Below are 20,508 nucleotides of genomic sequence, written 5' to 3' on the forward strand. Positions count from 1 at the left end.
ATTCTTTCAATATGTATGTTAACCACTACTAATCTTTTGATAACTTTTTTTTTCCTTCTATAATCAGAAGTTTACTTAAGATACAAGCTTACGATTCTGAGGCTCTGAAATATCCAGATCAAGGAATCAGCATGGATGCTTTCTCACCAAGGTTAGCTACTGGTGATCCTGGATTCCTGTCATGAGGCAAAGCAAGATGACCACTCTTCACTGCTACAATATCTGCCTTCCCTTCCAGAATCTACCATTTCCTGGTGCCCAGATGTGGGCAATCAGCTACAGGTCTTGTCTCTTTCTGGCCCTCCTTTCCAGTGTTGTCTGCTCTACTTTCTTCCCAAGTTCACCTGCGGGCTATCAGGCATATGAGTCATCCATTCATCCTTGAACTGATCTGTGGGCAACAACTTTTTATCAATTCATTTTTTACAATGCATTTTCACATGAGTTTATAACACACTGACAATTATTTATCAAGCTTTTTTCATAACACATGACAGCATCACCATTTTTCTTTTGTTACCAAATTTTTGGTGTACATAATCTTAATGTCTGCATATTTCATTACATGGATATGCCAAGAATAAACATTATGGTATTATACATTCTTTCTTTTGCAAGCTTTGCACTAAGTAATGCTTCAATTATCCATAGACATATTTCTGTCCACATTACAGGTTACATTCTTAGTGTATTAATAATAACCAATGCACATACAGCACTTTTTAAAGTGTTCATTCTTATTACCTTACTTAATTCATACAACCCTATGAGGTAGATTCTGGTGGTATTCCCATCATACAGTTGAAATTGAGCCACAGAAAATCAGAAATCCTGAGAGGTGCAGGTAAGGGCAGGACCGGGCGGTGTTCTTCAGGAGACTCTGTGCTCTAAATCAGCATCCAATCTATGGAGCTGTTTTTTCCACAGCCACTAATCACGGTTCAGGAATCAAGGGGTGGGGATGGGAGTGGCACCATTTCCACTAGAAAGCCATTAGAAAATGTCTGCTTCCCGTTAAGACTGGAAGTTAAGATGGCTACATGGCCATTTTTTGCTCCCTGTGTCGCTGAATCAACAAAGAAGGGAATTACCAGACTGGCTGGAGTGACTGATGTGGATTACCAAAGGGAAATTCGACTTATTGTACACTGGAAGCAATGAGGAATATATCTGGAATACAGGAGCTGCCTCAGGGATTTTCTTAATACTACCATGCTCTGTGAGAAAAATCAATGGAAAACTACAACCCAATTGAGGCGGCACACCTAATTGCGCAGACCTTTCAGGGATGAAAGTATAGGACATCCCACCAGGCCAAGAACCACAACCAGCTGAGGTGCTTGCTGAAGGTAAAGGGAATATGGAATGGGTAGAAGCATTATAAACACCAGCTATGACCATGCGACTAGTTTCATAAATGAGAACGTATGAGAATTTTTGTGAATGTTTGCATGTCTAAAATCTTTTTTTTCCCTCTCTTACTCCCTTATTAAAATTAGCTTTACATCACAATGTTTAAATTGTAGTTTATCAGGGATGAGTGAATATCACCCAAGTACTTCTGTCCTCTTCTGGGGGTTAATTTCATGTCAACTTGGCTAGGTTTTGGTGTCCAGTTGTTTGGTGCCTCCGTGTTACACTGTGAGGGTATTGTGTAGACTGGATTTACATCTGAAATTAGTTGACTATTTGCATCCACAATCAATGGAAATTGCCCTCAGCAATATGGGTAGTATCCTCACCCAATCAGTTGAGGTCTTAAAAGGCAAAACTGAAGTTTCAGAGGTTAGAATTTCTGCCTCAACACCAGCATTTTCTCTTGCTGGAATTTCTAGCCAGCCTGCCTTCCCTGGGGAATTTGGACTAAGGACTTCAGCATCACCTTTATTGGAGTTTCCAACTTGTGGTGGCCTGCCCCACACAGTGTTGTCTTGCCAGCTGCATGGTGTGAGAATTTATAATCTCTCTTCATAACAAATATTTCTATGAATATCTACCTATCCATCCATCTACCCATTTATGCAATCTTCCATCCTTCTCCTGTTGACTCTTTCTCTGGAGAACCCCAACACAATGCAGTTGAGGAATTCGAGCCATATATCATCAGAAATTCTGAGAAGTTCAGTAACGGGCTACGCATCTACTCCCAGAAAGTATAACCACTACTTATACCAAAAACTATCTCTGATAGAATGTTATGCAAGCACTGGAAAGAGAAGCAGTAATTGAGGAATTTGTGATCCAGTTCTCAAGAGGAACTTGGGGCAACTCACTTTATCACAACTGTACAATGAACAGTATAAGTTAGATGGTCTCTCGTGCTACTTCTGGTTCTCAGGTCTTAGAACAATGCTTTCTAGATTTTGACTGAGACAGACATCAAGATCTCTATCTTGTTGGTCTCAACAATATTCATTTATCAATCAAAAACCAATCACTGAGTATCTAATGAATATGCTAGAAAATGGCAAATCATGGTCAGTCCTACACACAGGATATCCACTTACAGAATGAAAGAAAACACCCTCTTCCTGAATCTCTCTGGGTCATGAAATTAGAGAATCTCAAGGTTGGGATCCTCCCCTTGGAGTAAACATGTTTGTATAAACCAAACAATTTTGCATACAGTAGCAACAGTGGCTTATTGTTCCTCAGATATAAATCCACATATCTGCCATAGGTCAGCAATTGCTGCAGGTAGATGAATTATTTAAGAAAGGGAGGAAAGTATGTGTGGCTGGAAGGGAAGTTCTTACAAGCATTCAGGCAGGTTTAAATGAAGTGACAGACACTAGGCTGGGGCAACATAAAATTACTCATCACAGCTAATAACTAAAAGCATTAATATGTCAGGCACTATTCTAAGCTGTTTATATGTTTAGTCACTTAATATTCACCACAATCTTATGAGGTAAGTATTATTATTACTATTTTACATAGGTTAGGCACAGAGAAGCAAGTAACATGCCTAAAAGCACCCCGGTAGGAGCAGAGGCAGATTTGAACATGGTAGTCTAACACATGTCTATGCTCTTAACTGTTTTCTTTAAAAGATAAAACTCTACCTTGGGGGAGGGTGCTACCTTTGGGAAATGTTTACCTTGTTTAAATATTACACAGGTACACATTCCCACACAAATGGGCCTTCCCTCATCTGTCTAAATATCCAGTTTTCTCTATGTTCCAATGTCGAGAGAATTACTATGATTTTATATTCTCAGGGATCTTTAGGACTGTGTATCAAAAATCGAACTACATGACTCAAAACAACTTAGAATTCATGGGAAAGTTTGCTACCAGGTTGTCCCCAAGCTTCCTTGATGGCAGAATAGAGAAACTGGATATCCCTTATTTTTAATATTAAAAATATTTTCAAATGCAAATTATTGCATCACTGAATAAACTATAAAAAAATAAACTCACAATCCCATCACCTAACAAATCAATTGTTTCTTTACCTATAGGCACTCTTTGTTCTTGCCCATATGCATACATATTTCTAAAAGGATACTCCTGGCAGTGTACCTGTTCTCTACCTGCTTTACATTATAAGCATTTTCCCAACTACTACACAAAATGTGGTTTATACCAGACACACACACACAAAGATTAAAACTACTGTGTTGAGGAGGGGTATGGGAATCCTATATCTTATGCATGACTGTTCTGAAAAACTGCAACTTCTCTAATAAATAAAAAAACAGAAGTAGGGAGTGGCTTGACTGTGGCTGTAGTGAGCACCTGCTTCCCACATACACATATATATGTGTGTGTGTGTGTGTGTGTGTGAGAATAAATAAATAAATAATAAATAAAATGACTGTCTTAGAAAAAAGGGACAATCAAGTCAGCAATGGCATACTAACGCACTTCAATGGATGTAACTTTCTATCTTGTGTTGCAATAACTATACCTTTTTTTTTCTCTTTTTGGCAACAGCTCACTCTACAATAGCATTGTCATCTATCATTTTGAAGAAAGTAACAAAGCTGGGTCATCTTTCAACAACAACTTGACTCCTTAATGGTTCCTTCTCAGAGTCAAGCATTAATGCTTGGTAAAGAATGTTGCCTGGCCAATTAGTCTGGTAGAAATCTATGGAAAGAAAATCTAATGTATTTGTGTACTGAAATCTAGTTTTTAGTTGTTTTTTTTTCTTTACTCTTCCAGGTCTAGCTTTCTAGTGAACAATAGGGGTACTAACAATTATAGCATTTCTAAGTAGTAATAATGAAACCATTTCTCTATATATTCCACTCATATATCTTCTCTCCAGAGTGAGTTCTCTGACACAAAATAACATTATTGCTCTCAGTAAGTAATCTTCCATATTCATTATATTAAGTGTTTTCCCCAATATGACTTGTCTGGTACCTAATAAGTTTAGAACTGTTAACAAGAACTGTCCCACACTGATGACATGCTAAGAATTGCTCTCCAGTATGAGCTATTTGATGTACCATAAATGGAGAGTTCTGGCTGAAGATAATTCCACACTGGTTACATTTATAGGTCTCTTCTCCAATATGAATCCTTTGATGCTTAATAAGGTCATTCTTGCGAATGAAAGCTTTCCCACACTGACAGCATTCATATGGTTTCTCTCCAGTGTGAATTCTCTGGTGCACGATGAGGGCAGAACTCTGACTGAAGGATTTTCCGCAGTCATGACATTCATATGGTTTTTCCCCAGTATGGGTTCTCTGATGTGAAAACAGGTGAGAGCTTCGACTAAAGCATTTTCCACAGTCTTTACACTCAAATGGTTTCAGTCCAGTGTGAATTCTATGATGCACAACGAGATGAGACCTCTGGCTGTAAGACTTCCCGCATTCACTGCATTCATAGGGCCTCACCCTAACGTGCGTTCTCTGGTGCAGAACAAGGTGTGTGCTCTGCCTGAAGGACTTCCCACACTCAGGACATTCGTAGGGCTTCTCTCCAGTGTGAGTTCTCTGGTGCCTTATAAGCCTGGAGCTATGAACAAAAGCTTTCCCACACTGAGTACAGGTATAAAGCTTGTCTCCCGTATGAGTTCTCTGATGTGTAACAAGGTGAGAGAACCAGCTGAAGGACTTCCCACATTCTTTACATTCATAGGGTTCCTCACCAGTATGAGTCTTCTGATGCTCAATGAGGTGAGAACTCCGACTGAAGGATTTCCCACATTCTTTACATCTAAAGGGTTTCTCTCCAGTGTGAATAAGCTGGTGTCTGGTAAGATTAGAGCGCCAGCTAAAGAATTTTCCACATTCCTTACACTCATAGGGTTTTTCTTTATGTATGCCCTTCGAAAGATCAAGGGATGTACCATGAGTAAGAGACCTATCACTATCAGGGTATTTGTAGGGTTTTTCTCCTGTTGGAGTTCTTGCAAATTGAATAAGGTGGACATTCTGACAGAAGGTCTGACCACATTCGTTACTGTTACTTGCACAGTTTTCCTGATGACCCCGATAAACTAAACCATGCTTTAAGCCCTTAATATGTGAGTCGTGTTTATGAAAATACTCTCTAAGTACTAGATGAGCAGGAAGAAGACAGTTTCCCCCATATTTACCATTTTCACAGATTCTGTCCTGAGTAAGAACTTTCTTTTGGGTGAATGCCACCTGCCTTAAATGTCTCTCCTGGTTTTCTTGATACTTTTCCAACTGGTCTTCATCTTTCCATACTTCTTCTAATGACAAATACCAGAGATCATTCCTTGCCATTCCTTCCATTTTAATGTCATAGGAATATTTATCTTCAGAATTGCTCTTATTGGAAACTGATGATTTAATTTCAACTTCAGTCTCTGGGTCTGAAAGAAATTTTAAAAAGCTTTGCATAACTAAGAAAGTATTAAGATCAGAATGAAGGCTGTATATAGAGACAAAGTATGTAAGACAACATACATACAGTGCTTACAAACCTGATTTTATACCAGTAAACACACCAAGCTACACAATAGACAAAGGGAACACAGAGAATAAGGAGAAAGCCAGAGGACTGCTCTCTGATAAGTGGGATCAGGATATTAATTGGCAGGAGTGGCAGTAAGGTAAATGTCACAGAAAGGAACAGACTCCCCTCACTTAGTCAAAATATTAAGGAGATGAAGTCCTAAAATGTCTCCTTGTTCCAGGTCCTTCCCCTGACATCAATTCTTGACAATATTGCCAATTTATTATGTCTCTACCACAGCTGTAGCCATATGTGAGACAATCCCTTTTATCCTTATCACCAAAGCACTCCTAAAAAATGCCTGAATGACTGACACAACAGATGTCTCAGAGAGATGAACAGGATGGGCTAGAAAGAGTAATCGCACCTAAGTTACATAAATGCATTAGTGCTTGGTAAAAGTTCTTATCTTACCTTTACCCCTGCTAGTGACGAATTTAGAATTTAGACATGTTGTAAATCCTTTATGTATCTCATTTTGCATATCTTTAATCCAAGGATAATACTTGTCTCAGATGTTATATAAGGTACGAGTTCAGCACAGTCTTTGGCACATGTATGGTTGTGAAGGAGTAATATTTACAATAATATTATCATTATTCCTGTCTTCTATTTTGATTCCTTTGTTCTGAGACATCAGGATTTAGCAACTGACCACTAATAGCAGAATTCTAATTCAGAACCTGAGTCCTTACACATATTCTGAACTTTCTGCCGTTTTGCTACCCATGCATATTACTGCATATTCTTTCCCCTGCTTACAAACACACATTTCTTTCCAAAGGCTTTTCTGATAAAATCTTTGGTCCTGAATCTAGAAATGACACTATTTGCATAATATTCCCTTTTCCTACACAAGCAGGCCAATGACGTTCCCTTCTTTTTTCACATGTGAAGCAGGTGCTCAGCCACTGAGCTACTACACTTGCCCCCCAAGGTTCTACTCTTACCTGGTAAATACCCCCTGCTCCCATCAGGCCACGCCCCCAACTGCCTTCTCTGTACACTCCCTTGCCCCAGGTCCTAAATCTCTCTTTATTCCCAAATTTGCTAATTCCTAGTTTTTTCTCCCTGTCCTAATGATTTCCAATAGGAAATACACATCTCTCTAGGGCATCAAAATCCCATGGAGAGGATTTCAAACTACAAATGTCACCTGGGAAGTTCTGAAGTGAACACGTGTGATGAGGACGTGGGGGCTGGGCACTAATGGAGAACAAGTCTGAGTACAGTGTGTTGAGCATATAAATGGGGCACTTTCACTTAAATCCTACACATTTTTCATGCGTTACTTAAGTTAAGAAGGTTATATTCAAACTCTATGGCACCCATTAATTAACTAACCCATCTGAACTTTTAAAGCCATCACTGGTTATAACAGTCATTTTGATAATTAAGTTCCTACAGCTTTGTAGATTTCCTTAAATTCCCTGCATCTTATCATGTGGAATTTCAGGGGTTTTTGGTTTTTTCTTTAGGAGGTACCAGGGATTGGACCTGGAACTTCACATATGGGAAGCAGGTACTCAACCACTGAATTATACCCACTCCCTCAGTATTCTGACAATGAATTCTGAAATACAACAAAAAACAAAAATAAAACTACACTCCAGAATCCATTTAATGATTGTCTATTATTTTGGAATACATGTCAATGCCCATCCAGGAAATCTTGCTGAATCAATGAACAAATGAACAGAACAAATAAAAGAAAAATTAACTAAAAGAACAATCTACTTTCCATGGCCCCAAAGCAATTGTGTAATCAGTTTCTTAACAGTATACTGAAAGAGCTGCCCTTGAGACAGGAATTTGATACAGTACCTTACAAAGTCAAACTTAAAAGTCAAAACCATTTTATGGGGAAGCGGACTTTCATGAAGAAGTAGGATTCCTTTGTCTCTGAATACAAATGGAAATAGTAATGGGAAATACAAAGTAAATAAACTCAGTCTACTATTCAGAAAGAAAGAGTAAAGGTTCTAAGGCTTCACTGATTAGCTGGGCTATTATTGGCAATGATTCCTATCTCGTTCTCACCTGGACAGGTCTCTTGGTAAATCCCTCGCTCCACCAGCCACGGCTCTTCACCTTTCTCCAACTGCAGGATCATGTCTGGTTTGGGAAGCTGATGACCTGTTCACAGTAAAACAGAGAACTGGGTGAGGGTGGGCAGAGGCCTGGGCAGTAGATCAATCCCAGCTCCTTGGTCCTCAGGGACTAAGAAGAGTAAATAAGGTGATGCTGCAAAGGCAGCAAACAAAATATGCACTTAAAACTAAAACAATAAATTGAAAAAAAAAGTAGGAAGAGTACAGAAAACCTCACCAATGTCACAAAGAAACAAAATCGCCACAATGAGTTTATCTTCCTTTAAAAACAGAAGCTAGTCTTACCCAAGGAAACCAGGTTCTTATAGTTCTCAAGCATCACATCTTTATACATGATCTGCTGAGCAGTGTTCAGCAGCTTCCACTCCTCCTTGGTGAAGTCCACAACTACATCCTTAAAGGTCACCAGTGTCTAAAACATCAAACAAATTTTATTGAGTAAGATGTACATCTGTGGCCTCCCTTTCCTGATTATTGACAGGAAGCAAGACTAGGCTGGTAGCACTGGAGCAGGGAAAGAGGAACGGCAAGAATTTATGCTCAGAGTGAGTCATAATCGTTACAGGACAAGCCTTACAAGGAATAGCTATTACAGACCTATGTCCAACACGCGTTCAGCACTGCGCCCGAGAGTCAGAAATATCAGAACCACTTTGATTTAAATCAGGTTTCTTAAAAACAGCTATAGCAGGGAAAATCAATGCCAAAAATTAGTCTTATTTTTTAAAAAATTTAGTCTATTTTGTAATATGTAAAATAAAGAACCTAAGTTGAAACAGGAAAAGAGAAAAACAGTCTTGAGTTCAGTTACAATTTCTAGGATTAAGACTTAAGAAACTCACTACCCAAGCCATGCTTTACAACCTGAAATAATTATCCAATACATTTTTCATAAACACTGGTAGTCATGATGTTAGGTGATTTTTTGTATTGTCTGTTTTGTTTTTTTATTAAAACTTTATTTCAAATTCACAAAAATTAAAAATTAAAAAACAGGAAAAGGCAGCTCAACAAGTTATAGAAACATTACTCCTAAAAAGTTCTTTTTTCAGGTAGTTTTATCTCGTCTAATTCCCACTGCTAACTCAATTTTTTCTCTAGTGTTCTGAAAGATACACAGATGAACACAGATTAATTAAATAACTTAGTCAAGTTGTCCTCATTAATAAAAAAAAATGAAGAGAAAAAAATTTAATCAAATTCACATCTCACAAAACTTCTTTTATTTTACCTGTAGAATTAATATAATACCCAATTTGCTTTTGCTACAAAACAATACAATATTGCTCTGTATTAGTCAGCCAAAGGGATGCTTTTGCTTTTGTAAAGGGTATTTATTTGGGGTAGGAGTGTACAGATACCAGGCCACAAAGCGTAAGTTACGTCCCTCCCAAAGTCTATTTGGAGCAAGATGGCTGCCGACATCTGCCAGGGCTCAGGCTTCCTGGGCTCCTCCCTTTCAGGGTCTTGCTTCTCTCTGGGCTCAGGGTTCCTCTCTTCCCAGGGCTTGCTTCTTCCTGGGCTCAGGGTTCCTCTCTTCCTGGGGCTTACTTCTCTTTCCTCTGTGTGCTTACTTCCCAGGGTTCCTGCTTGAGACTTCAGCATCAAACTCCAACATCAAAACTCCAACATTAAAATCCCTCAGCTCTGTCCTTCGCCACGCCTTTTTACCTGTGAGTCCCCACCCACCAAGGGGCAGGGACTCAACACCCTAATGATGTAGCGCAATCAAAGCCCTAATCACACCTTAATCACACCAAGGTACAGACCAGATTACAAACGTAATCCAATATTTATTTTTGGAATTCATAACCATATCAAACTGCTACGTGCTGTTAACTATAGTCCATAAATTAGTTATATTTTCCCATTTATCACCATTCTTAACATGCTGTAGCACATTATTGTATTTATATTAACCACAATCCTCATCTAATTCCAAAATCATTGTTACACATTCCCAATATTATCCTCCAGGTGTCCTCCAACTAATATTAATCTTCCCAGACTCCTGCTGCTTCAACAGCAGCCACAAAACCACATCCATAAACTGTTTATTACAGTCAGTATAATGTCCTACCATTACCACATACTTACATTTGACCTTATTAATAGTTCTACATATAACCAGCATCTTCTCCCTCTTCTCACCCCACATTCCGTCTCCCACCAACCTACACTTCCTAGTCCAACTCCATAAGCCTACTCACTGCATTTAGTTCCCATCAGTGAAACCACACAAAACTTGGCCTTCTGTGTCTGGCCTATTTCACTTAATATCCTCAAGGTTCCTCCATTCCGTCATGTGCTTCCCCAAGTGATTTCTTATAGCTGAGCAATACTCCACTATATTAGTCAGCCAAAGGGGTGCTGATGCAAAGTACCAGAAATCTGTTGGCTTTTATAAAGGGTATTTATTTTGAGTAAAAGTTTACAGTCGTAAAGCACTAAAGAGTCCAACTCAAGGTTACTTCCTTACCAATCTTTGTTGCCACGTGTTGAAGCAAGATGGCAGTGAGGTGTAGGCCCCTATGCAGTGTGGAGAAGCAACAAAAAGATAATGATGCGACCATATAGGAAAAAAAAGATATTTTTGGCTATTCAGGGGCCCTTACCCTTCCACATAAATTTGATCATTAGTTTTTCCAACTCTGCAAAAAAGGATACTGGAATCTGTGGCAATTGGGTATTGCTTATGACATCCAAAAATATATAATGAATTGTGTTTGTAAACTGGTCTGTTCCTCTGGGCATATGTAGCAGTTTGATAATATTGATGAATTTCAAAAAGAAATTCTGGATTATGTTTGTAATCTGACCTGTACTTGGGCATGATTGAGTTATAATTAGGGCATTGAGTCCCCACCCACCAAGGGGACTCACAGACAAAAGGCATGTCAAAGAACAGAGTTGAGGGTTTTCTGATGTTGGAGTTTTGATGTTGGAGTTTGATGCTGAAGACGTAAGCTGGAACCCTGGGAAGTCAGCGCGTAGAGGAAAAGAAGGCAGCTCCAGAAAGGAAGGAACCTTGAACCCAGAGAAAAGTAAGCCCCAGCAACACAGGAATCCAGGAAGCCTGAAATCCTCACAGATGTCGGCAGCCATCTTGCTCCAAATAAGACTTTGGTGAGGGAAGGAACTTATGCTTTATGGCCTGATATCTGTAAGCTCCTACCCCAAATAAATACCCTTTATAAAAACCAGCCAATTCCTGGTATTTTAGATCAGCACCCCTTTGGCTGACTAATCCAGAATTTGGTATCAAAGAGTGGGGGAGTGCTTTTGCAATAACTGAAATATTGGAATGGTTTTATAAATAGGTAAGGGTTATTTTTGGAAGAAATTGTGAGACGCTTGGAGGAAAAGACCTACAGTGCTTTGAAGAGACTGTTGATAGCAATATGGATGCTAAAGAGACTTTTTATGATACCTTAGAAATAAATGATGAAACTATTATTGAAAACTGGAGTAAAGGCGATCCATGTTTTAAAGGTGCAGAGAACTTAGCAAGATTAAGTCCTGGTGTTTTATGGAAGGCAGAATTTGAAAATGGCAAGCCTGGGCATTTAGCTGAAGAAATTTCCAAAGTAAACCCAGAGAATGCAGGCTGGCTTCTGCTTACAGCTTACACCAAAATGCCAGAAGAGAAAAATATGCTGAGGACTGAACTGTCAGCCACAAAGAAAACAGAAACTGATTCTGGAAATTCCAAGCTTCCAGAAATCAAGATCCTAGACAGAAGTGCCCCATTGGAGGACTTAACTAAACTTAGAACTGGTAAATCAAGATTGAAGATGTAGTTATCTAGGAGACTTGTGGAAAGACTTACTGTCTGATGGCTTGGACCCCTACTTACTGCATGCTAAACCAACAGACTTTTTGAGAGAGCTGTATGAACAAAACCAGTCAGCCTGGAACAAACAGGACATGGAAAAGAGAGATTGAAGGAGAAACAGCTTTAAGAGGAAAACCATGGAAGGTGAGATCTGGAATTAGGGCATCACCTTGGGCCAAGAGAGAAACCTCACCCACTTGTACAGAGAGGGTGCGTTTGCCCCAGCAGTTGAAGAGGATGGATGCTCCCACCCAATGTTCTGGGAGAGTTTTGCTGCCCCAGGGTACACAGAGGGTGGAGCACATTCCCCAAGGATTAGGACGGTTAAGGTCAGCACCCCACAGGTCTGAGAGAGGTAGACCTGTCCCCCAAAGGTAGGGAAGGCCAGGTGGTTAACTTGTTGCTCTGAGAGGGTTGAGCCTGTATGCCAAAGGTTAGGGGGAATGTTGTCTTCACATCACTGCATTAGGGGGTTGAAGACTCTAACCCAAAGATTGGTAAGGTGTTGCAATCACCCCAACACTCTTGGAGGGAGAGGTCTGGAGCTTGGTCGACACCCAGATGCTTAATGAGTGGAACCAAGAAAACGGCCATTGGGCAAGACTGTGGAAACGGTAGGTTCCCCATATGGCCCCAAGGAAAAGAAACCATCATTTTAAGAATGACTCTCAGACTTCGAAATCGAATAGAGGATGCCCTGCAAGTCTACTGAACTGCAGAGAAACTGTAACTCACGTTTCCCTCCCAATTTCTCCTTACTGTAATGAAAATATTTATCCTTTTTCTATCCATTTGTGTACTGGAAGCAGATAAATTGTTTTATAAGTTTCAGAGGTCTATAGCAGACAGGGCTTTACCCCAAGACAAACTGTATTCTTTAAATCGATTGTGATATGATTTCTTACTTGCATTGTTATTAATTTAAGATTTTTTCAAATATATATTGTAATGTCTTTTTGGATTCAGAGGGTGGAGTGTAGCAGTTTGATATTACTGATGAATTCCAAAAATAAATATTGAATTATGTTTGTAATCTGATCTGTACCTGGGCATGATTGAGTTATGATTAGGGCACCAAGGGGTGGGGACTCACAGATAAAAGGCATGTCAAAGAACAGAGTTGAGGGTTTTCTGATGTTGGAGTTTTGATACTGGAGTTTGATTCTGAAGACTTAAGCTGGAACCCCAGGAAGTCAGCATGCAGAAGAAAAGGAAGCCAGCTCCAGGAAGGAAGGAAACTTGAACCTAGAGAAAAGCAAGTCCCAGCAACGTAGGAACCCAGGAAGCCTGAACCCTTGCAGACATCGGCAGCCATCTTGCTCCAAATACATTTTGGTGGGGGAAGCAACATGCTTTATGGCCTGATATCTGTAAGCTCCTATCCCAAATAGATACCTTTTATAAAAACCTACCAATTTCTCGTATTTTGCATCAGCACCCCTTTGGCTGACTAATACAGCATACCAGACTATATTAGATTCAGAGGCTTCACTCTTACTTTATTAAATCAAGATTTAGGCTTTTATTTGAACATATCATTAGGTGGACTCACTTTGAGTCCCCACCTACAGCTAGCCTACAGCTGAGGACTATATACATAGATGCTTTATCAAAGACAGGGAAGAAAATACATGGAGAAGGAGAACATAGAGGGTTTAGTTTTGATGATGGAGCCCTGGGGACAGAGCCGAGCAGCTGAGTCCTGAAAGACAAGCCTTATGGCAGCTTGCAGCTGAGATCAGAAGAAGCTGAACCATTGAAACTTAAGAGGGAAAAGGAAGGCTGAACCCTTGCAGACGTCGCCTGCCATCTTGCATCAACACATGGCAACAGACCTTGGGTGAAAAAAAGTACCTCTTATGGTACCTTGAGTTGGACGCTTCAGGGCCTTGTGACTGTAAGCTTCTACCCCAAATAAAAACCCTTTATAAAAACCTACCAATTTCTGGTACTTTGCATCAGCACCCCTTTGGCTGATAATAGAGAAGTTTCATCAGGAATGCTTTAAATCTGCAGGTATTTAGTCTTCTGATCCATGATCGTGGAATATTCTTTCATTTATTTAGATTCATCATTGATTTCTTTTTATAATGTTTTACAGTTTTCTGAACACAGGTCCTTTATATCCCTGGTTAAGTTTATCCCTAAATATTTGATTCTTTCATTCAGTTTTGTAATTGGAATTTTTTTCCTAACTTCCTCCTGAGATTGCTCATTAGTATACAGAAACACTACTGATTTTTCTATTTATCTTTAATCTCAACACAATGATGAAATTGTTTGTAAGTTCTAATAATTTTGATGTGGATTGGGGGGATTTTCTAAGTATAGGATCATAACATCAGCAAATAATGGAAGTTTTACTTTTCTTTTCCTATTTGGATGCCTTTTATTTCTTTTCCTTGCCAACCTGCTCTAGCTAGAACTTCGAGCACAATGCTGAAGACCAGTGGGGAGAGTGGGCATCCTTGTCTTGTTCCTGGTCCTCAGTGGGAAAGCTTTCAGTCTTTCACCATCAAGCACAATATTAGTTTTCATATATACACTTTTATCATATTGAGAGTTTCCTTCTAATCCTATCTTTCAGAATTTTTTTGTCAAGAAAGGATGTTATATTTTGTCAAATGCCTTTTCTGCTTTAATTGAAATCATCATGTGATTTTTCTTCATTTGTTAATGTGGTGCATTACATTAATTGACTTTTCTGTTGAATCACACTTGCATACCTGATATAAAGCCCACTTGGTCATAATGTACAATCTTTTTAAAATATTTATTTATTTATTCATTCATTCATTCCCCTTCCGCCTCATTGTCTCCTCTCTGTGTCCATTTGCTGTGTGTTCTTCTATGTCTGTATTTTCATAAGGCAGCTCCAGAAACCGACTCTGGTGGGAGAGAGGTGCTCATTCTCTTGTAGCACCTCAGCTCTCTGAGCTGCTGAATCTCTTACAATCTCTTCTCTGTGTCTCTTTTTGTTGCATCATCTTGCTGCGCCAGCTCTCCGCACGGGCCAGCACTTTCACATGGGGCAGCACTCATGCGTGGGGCAGCACTCTGCACAGGCCAGCACTCTGCATGGGCCAGCTTGCTACACGGGTCAGCTTGCCTTCACCTAGAGGGCCTGGGCATCGAAACCTGAACCTCCTATATGGTAGATGGGAGCCCAATTGCTTGAGCTACATACACTTCCCATAATGTACAATTTTTTTAATGTGCTTTTGTATTTGGTTAGCAAGTGTTTGTTGAGGATTTTTGCACTGATATTTATTAAAGAAATTGGTCTGTAATTTTCTTTTTTTCATAATACCTTTATTTGGCTTTGGTATTATGGTTAAGGTAGCTTCAGATTATGGGTTTGATAGCGCTCCTTCCTGCTCAATTTTTTGGAAGAGTTGGAGCAAGGCTGTTATTAGATCTTCTTTAAATGATTGGTAGAGTTCACCTGTGAAGCCATCTGGGCCCTGGACTTTTGATTTTGGGGAGGTTTTTTTAAAATACATTTTTATTATTTTTTAAAAAATTAAAAAAAAAAACTCCCCCCGCCTCCATTGTCTGCTCTCTGTGTCCATTTGCCATGTGCTCTGCTGTGTCTGCTTGTATTCTCATTAGGCGACTCCAGGAACCAATCCTGGAATCTTCCGGAGTGGGAGAGAGACAATCATTCTCTTGCACCACCTCAGCTCCCTGATCTGCTGCATCCTTATTACCTCTCTGATGTGTCTCTTTTCGCTGCATAATCTTGCTGTGCCAGCTCTGTGTGGGCCAGCACTCCTGCGTGGGACAGTACTCCGTGCAGGCCAGCACTCTGTGTGGGTCAGCTCGTTACATGGGTCAGCTTCCCTTCACCAGGAGGCCCTGGGCATTGAACTCTGGACTTCCTATATGGTAGACGGGAGCCCAATTGCTTGAGCAACATCCGCTTCCCTATTGGGTTTTGTAAAGGGTATTTGGGGTAGAGGTTTACAGTTACCAGGCCATAAAGTGTAAATTATTTCCTTCACCAATGTCTGTTGCCACATGTTGGAGCAAGACGGCGGCTGACATCTGCAAGGGTCCAGCCCTCCTCTTCCTCTTAAGGGTCCATGATCCCAGCTTCTTCCAATATCAGCTGTAGGCTGGGATAAGGCTCGTGTCTCTCCCAGAGCTTGTTTCTCTCTGGCCTCAGCTGCTCCGCGCTCTTCACAAGGCCAGCTGTGAACTCTCATCTAAATAGCTGTCTCTATTCCCAGGGCCTCTGCTGTGTCTAATGGAGCCTTCTCTCTTTCCTCACAGATCTGCTTCCCCGTATATTTACTTCCTGGGGCTCCAGCACTAAAACTCCAACTAACTCTTTTTTTTTTTTTTTTAAAGATTTATTTTTATTTATTTAATTCCCCTTCCCTCCCCCGGTTGTCTGTTTTCTGTGTCTTTTTGCTGCGTCTTGTTTCTTTGTCCGCTTCTGTTGTCATCAGCGGCACGGGAAGTGTGGGCAGCGCCATTCCTGGGCAGGCTGCACTTTCTTTCGTGCTGGGCGGCTCTCCTTACGGGGCGCACTCCTTGCACGTGGGGCTCCCCTACGCGGTGGACACCCCAGCGTGGCACGGCACTCCTTGCGCGCATCAGCACCGCGCATGGGCCAGCTCCACACGGGTCAAGGAGGCCCGGGGCTTGAACCGCGGGCCTCCCATGTGGTAGACGGACACCCTAACCACTGGGCCAAAGTCCGTTTCCCTCCAACTAACTCTTGTGCCTTGTCCTTTTCTCTGTGAGTCCCTGCCCACCAAGGGGATGGGGACTTGATGTCCCGCTGACATAGCCCAATCAAAGCCCTAAACACAACTCAATCAAGTAAAAGTGAAATTTCTGAATCCAATACAAACTGGCCCAGAGGATCAGATCAGTTCAGAAACACAATCCAATATCTGTTTTTGGAATTCATAAACATTAATAAACTGCTACACTGCTCTTTGATTGTTATAAGTGTGGAATATCTTTTTTACAATGTTTCACTTTCAGACAGATTGTGTCCTTGAGTCTAAGGCAAATCTCTTGTAGACAATGAATAGATGGTTCATGTTTCTTTTTTTTAATCCATTCTATCAGTATTCATTTCTACACTCTTCTCCAGGGCTCTCTCCCTTATCTTTTCCTATGAGGCTGTAACATACCCTTTAGTTATCGCTTGTAGATTTGGTTTCTTGGTAACATACTCCCTCGGTTTTTGTCTATAAAGACTTTAAAGCTTATCTTCTTTTCTGATACTTACATTGTCACAATTACATCTTTATACATTGTGTACCCCATAACTTAGATTTGTAGTTATTTTGACACATTTATATTTTATTTTCAAAGATTTACTTATTTCTCCCCCCTCCCTCCATTGTCTGCTATCTGTGTCCATTCGCTGTGTGCTCTTCTGTGTCTGCTTGTATTCTCATTAGGAGGATCCAGGAACTGACCCTGGGAGCTTCTGGAGTGGGAGAGAGATGATCATTGTCTTGCACCACCTCAGATCCCTGTTCTGCTATGTCTTAATGTCTCTCCTCTGTGTCTGTTGTTGCATCATATTGCTGTGCCAGCTCTCTGCATCGGCCAGCACTCGTGGGGCAGCATTCCTGCATGGGGTGGCGCTCCCGCATGGAGCCGCACTTCCACATGGGTCAGCACTCTGCATGGGTCAGCTCTCCATGTGGGCCAGCTTGCCTTCACCAGGAGGCCCTGGGCATTGAACCCTGGACCTCCTATATGGTAAACAGGAGCCCAACTGCTTGAGCCACATCCGTTTCCCCACATTTGTATTTCAAATCAGGTATAAAATGTTGAGTTAAAAACCAAAAATACAACAAGACTGGCTTTTATGTTTACCTATTAGGTACTGTTACCAGAGATAATTTATTTCTTTGTTCAGCTTCAAGTTACCATCTAGTGTCCTTTCATTTCAACCTAAAGGTCTTTCTCCAGCATTTCTGATAGGACAGGTCTAACTGGTAATGAAAACACTCAACTTTTGATTAGGAATGTCTCAATTTCTCCTTTATTTTACAATGATAGTTTTGCTGTATATATAATTCTTGGTTGACAACTTTGTTTCCTTTCAGCATTTTAAATATTTCATCCCACTGCTTTCTGGTCTTTATAGCTTTTTAAATGAGAAATAGGCTGTTGATCTTATTGAGTATGCCTTATATGTGACAAGTTTCTTCTTTTTGCTGCTTTCAAGATTGTCTTCAAATGCTGACAATTTGAGTGCAATGCTAATCAGTATGGATGTCTTTGACTTTACCTTAGTAAGAGTTCACTGACATTTCTCTCTCTTTATTCTAAGAGTCCCACAATGTGTACATTGATCTGCCAAATAGTGTCCCACAAGTCCCTTAGGCTCCGCTCACTTTTCACTTTTTTCTTTCTGCTCCTCAGACTGGATAATTTCAACTGTTCTATCTTTGAAGTTCATTGATTTTTCTGTCTGCTCAAATCTGCTGTTCAACCCCTTTAATTATGAATCTGTCAGTTACTATAGTTCCCTCCCCCTCCAAGACAGCTCCCTTGCCTGTGTGCTCATTGTCTGCTCACTGGTTTAGCTCTATGCCTGCTCATTGTCTACTTGTTATTGTCTTCTTTAGGAGGCACCAGGAACCAAACCTGGGACCTCCCGTGTGGGAGGCAGGTGCTCAACTGGTTGAGCCACATCAGCTCCCAGTTACTGAAGTTTTTGGTTCCAGAATATGTATCTGGTTCCTTTTTATAATTTCTATTGCTTTGCTGATATTCTCATTTTGTTTTATATCTCATTCCTCTTAGTTCTTTGAGTATATTGAAAAGTTGATTTTAAATCTTTGTCTAGTATATATCTTCAAAAAAATACAATTTACAAAAATGATGTGGTAGGGGGTGGGGAGTGGGTTATATGGGAATAAATAAATGGGAAAAAAATAAAGTCTTTGTCTAATGTGTCTTTTATCTTGGCTTTCTCAGGGAGTTTCCATTTTTTTTTCCTGTAAACGGATCACAATTTCCTGTTTCTTTGTATTCTTTTGTTGAAAACTGGATATTTTAATATTATAATGTGTTGACCCTGGAAATCAGACTCTTTTCCTTCCCAAGGTTTGCTTTACTAGATTGAAGTCACCTTCATTTAGTGACTGTTCCTGTTTTTACAAAGACTGTTTTCCTTGTTATGTGTAGTCACTGAAGTCTCTGTTCCTTTTGTGTTCAGCTAATATTTTGTCAGAGAATTCCTTAAATGTCAGAAATTTCAAAAAATAACAAAACATTATGCTAGGGAACTCCTTCAATACTTAGCCATACCAATTACATCTCTGCCCAAGCATTCAATTCCTGCTTACACTAAGCCTAGAGATTTTCCAAAGATGAAAGACTAGTCTCTTCTCAGCTTTCTAAATTCCCTAGTATACACAGGCACTTCTGAATGCCCTAATTTCCCAAAGAAACTATCATCCAGGTTTTAGGCTATTTATTTTATGTCTCAATTGCAATCTTTTGCCTCAGGTGGCTGTGGGTTTTTCGTTTGCCTTAGGATTGTTTTTGAGCAATGCCTACTACTTTTCTGCCTGAGAAGTTTCAAGTTAAGCAAAAAAAGGCAATATTGTTTCATTTAAAGAAAAAAAGATGTTTTCAACAAAGAATAAAACAAGAAAGAGCAAAAATGTATTTTGATATCTTTGAAATCAAATAATTTAATAAAGTAGGGAAGCAGATTGGGAGCCCAAGCAATTGGGCTCCCGTCTACCATGTAGGAGGTCCAGGGTTCAGTGCCCAGGAAGGCAAGCTGGCCCATGTGACGAGCTGGCCCAGGCCCCGTGCAGGAGTGCTGCCCCTTGCAGAGAGCTGGTGCAGCAAGATGACACAACAAAAAGAGACCCAGAGAAGAGACAATCAGAGATACTGCAGATGAGGGAGCTGAGGTGATACAAGAGAATGATCACCTTTCTCCCATTCCAGAAGGTCCTAGGATTGGTTCCCAGAAAGGCCTAATGAGAATACAAGCAGACAAAGAAGAACACACAGCAAATGGACACAGAAAGCAGACAATGGGGGGTGGGGGTGGGGAGGGGGGAGAAATAAATAAATAAATCTTAAAAAAAGAAATGGCCTTCCTTTAAAAAAAAAATTCCAGAAAGTAGTGTGCAATGATAAAGGCATCAAAACTAAGAGAAAATTTAAGAAAATGAGAAAACCAGTATAAAAAGTCTAGATCCCAAGAAAAAGGAAGTACAGAGAAAACACAGAGAAAGAAATCATGTTGCAATAATTCAAGAAAATTTCCAAAAACTGAAGGGAATGAGATACTTAATTAAAAGGAATATCAAAAGTCCCTAGTACAATAGATAAAACTGGGCCTATGATAAAGCAAATCATGTAAAAGCTCACTGGGGCAATGAAAAGATTCCATTAGGTTCCATGGAGGCAACAAAAAAAACAAAAAACAAAACACAAGTCAGCCAAAAGGGGTGCTGATATAAATACCAGAACTCTGTTGCCTTTCATAAAGGCTTTTATTTGGGGGTAGAAGCTTACAGTCACAAGGCCCTAAAAAGTCCAACTCAAGGTACCATAAGAGGTACCTTCTTATCCAAAGTTATTTGGTATGAGGATGGCAGGTGATGTCTGCAA

At 40.1% G+C, this 20,508-nt stretch overlaps 1 protein-coding gene across 8 annotated transcripts in view; it reads right to left on the reverse strand.

Moving 5' to 3' along the window:
- Positions 1-392: 392 nt before the first annotated feature.
- Positions 393-20,508, reverse strand: part of ZNF10 (zinc finger protein 10) — a 100,641-nt gene continuing 80,525 nt past the window's right edge. For all 8 annotated transcript variants that reach the window (XM_071209717.1, XM_071209719.1, XM_012522475.4 and 5 more), the window contains 3 exons: positions 8,343-8,469; positions 7,987-8,082; positions 393-5,803 (listed from right to left, as the gene is read on the reverse strand). In XM_071209717.1, coding sequence (XP_071065818.1) covers positions 4,341-5,803; positions 7,987-8,082; positions 8,343-8,469 — 1,686 coding nt within the window. In that variant the 3' untranslated portion in view covers positions 393-4,340. The remainder of the gene's footprint in view (positions 5,804-7,986; positions 8,083-8,342; positions 8,470-20,508) is intronic.

Source organism: Dasypus novemcinctus, chromosome 19 (genome assembly GCF_030445035.2).
Source record: "Dasypus novemcinctus isolate mDasNov1 chromosome 19, mDasNov1.1.hap2, whole genome shotgun sequence".
Classification (NCBI taxonomy): Eukaryota; Metazoa; Chordata; class Mammalia; order Cingulata; family Dasypodidae; genus Dasypus; species Dasypus novemcinctus.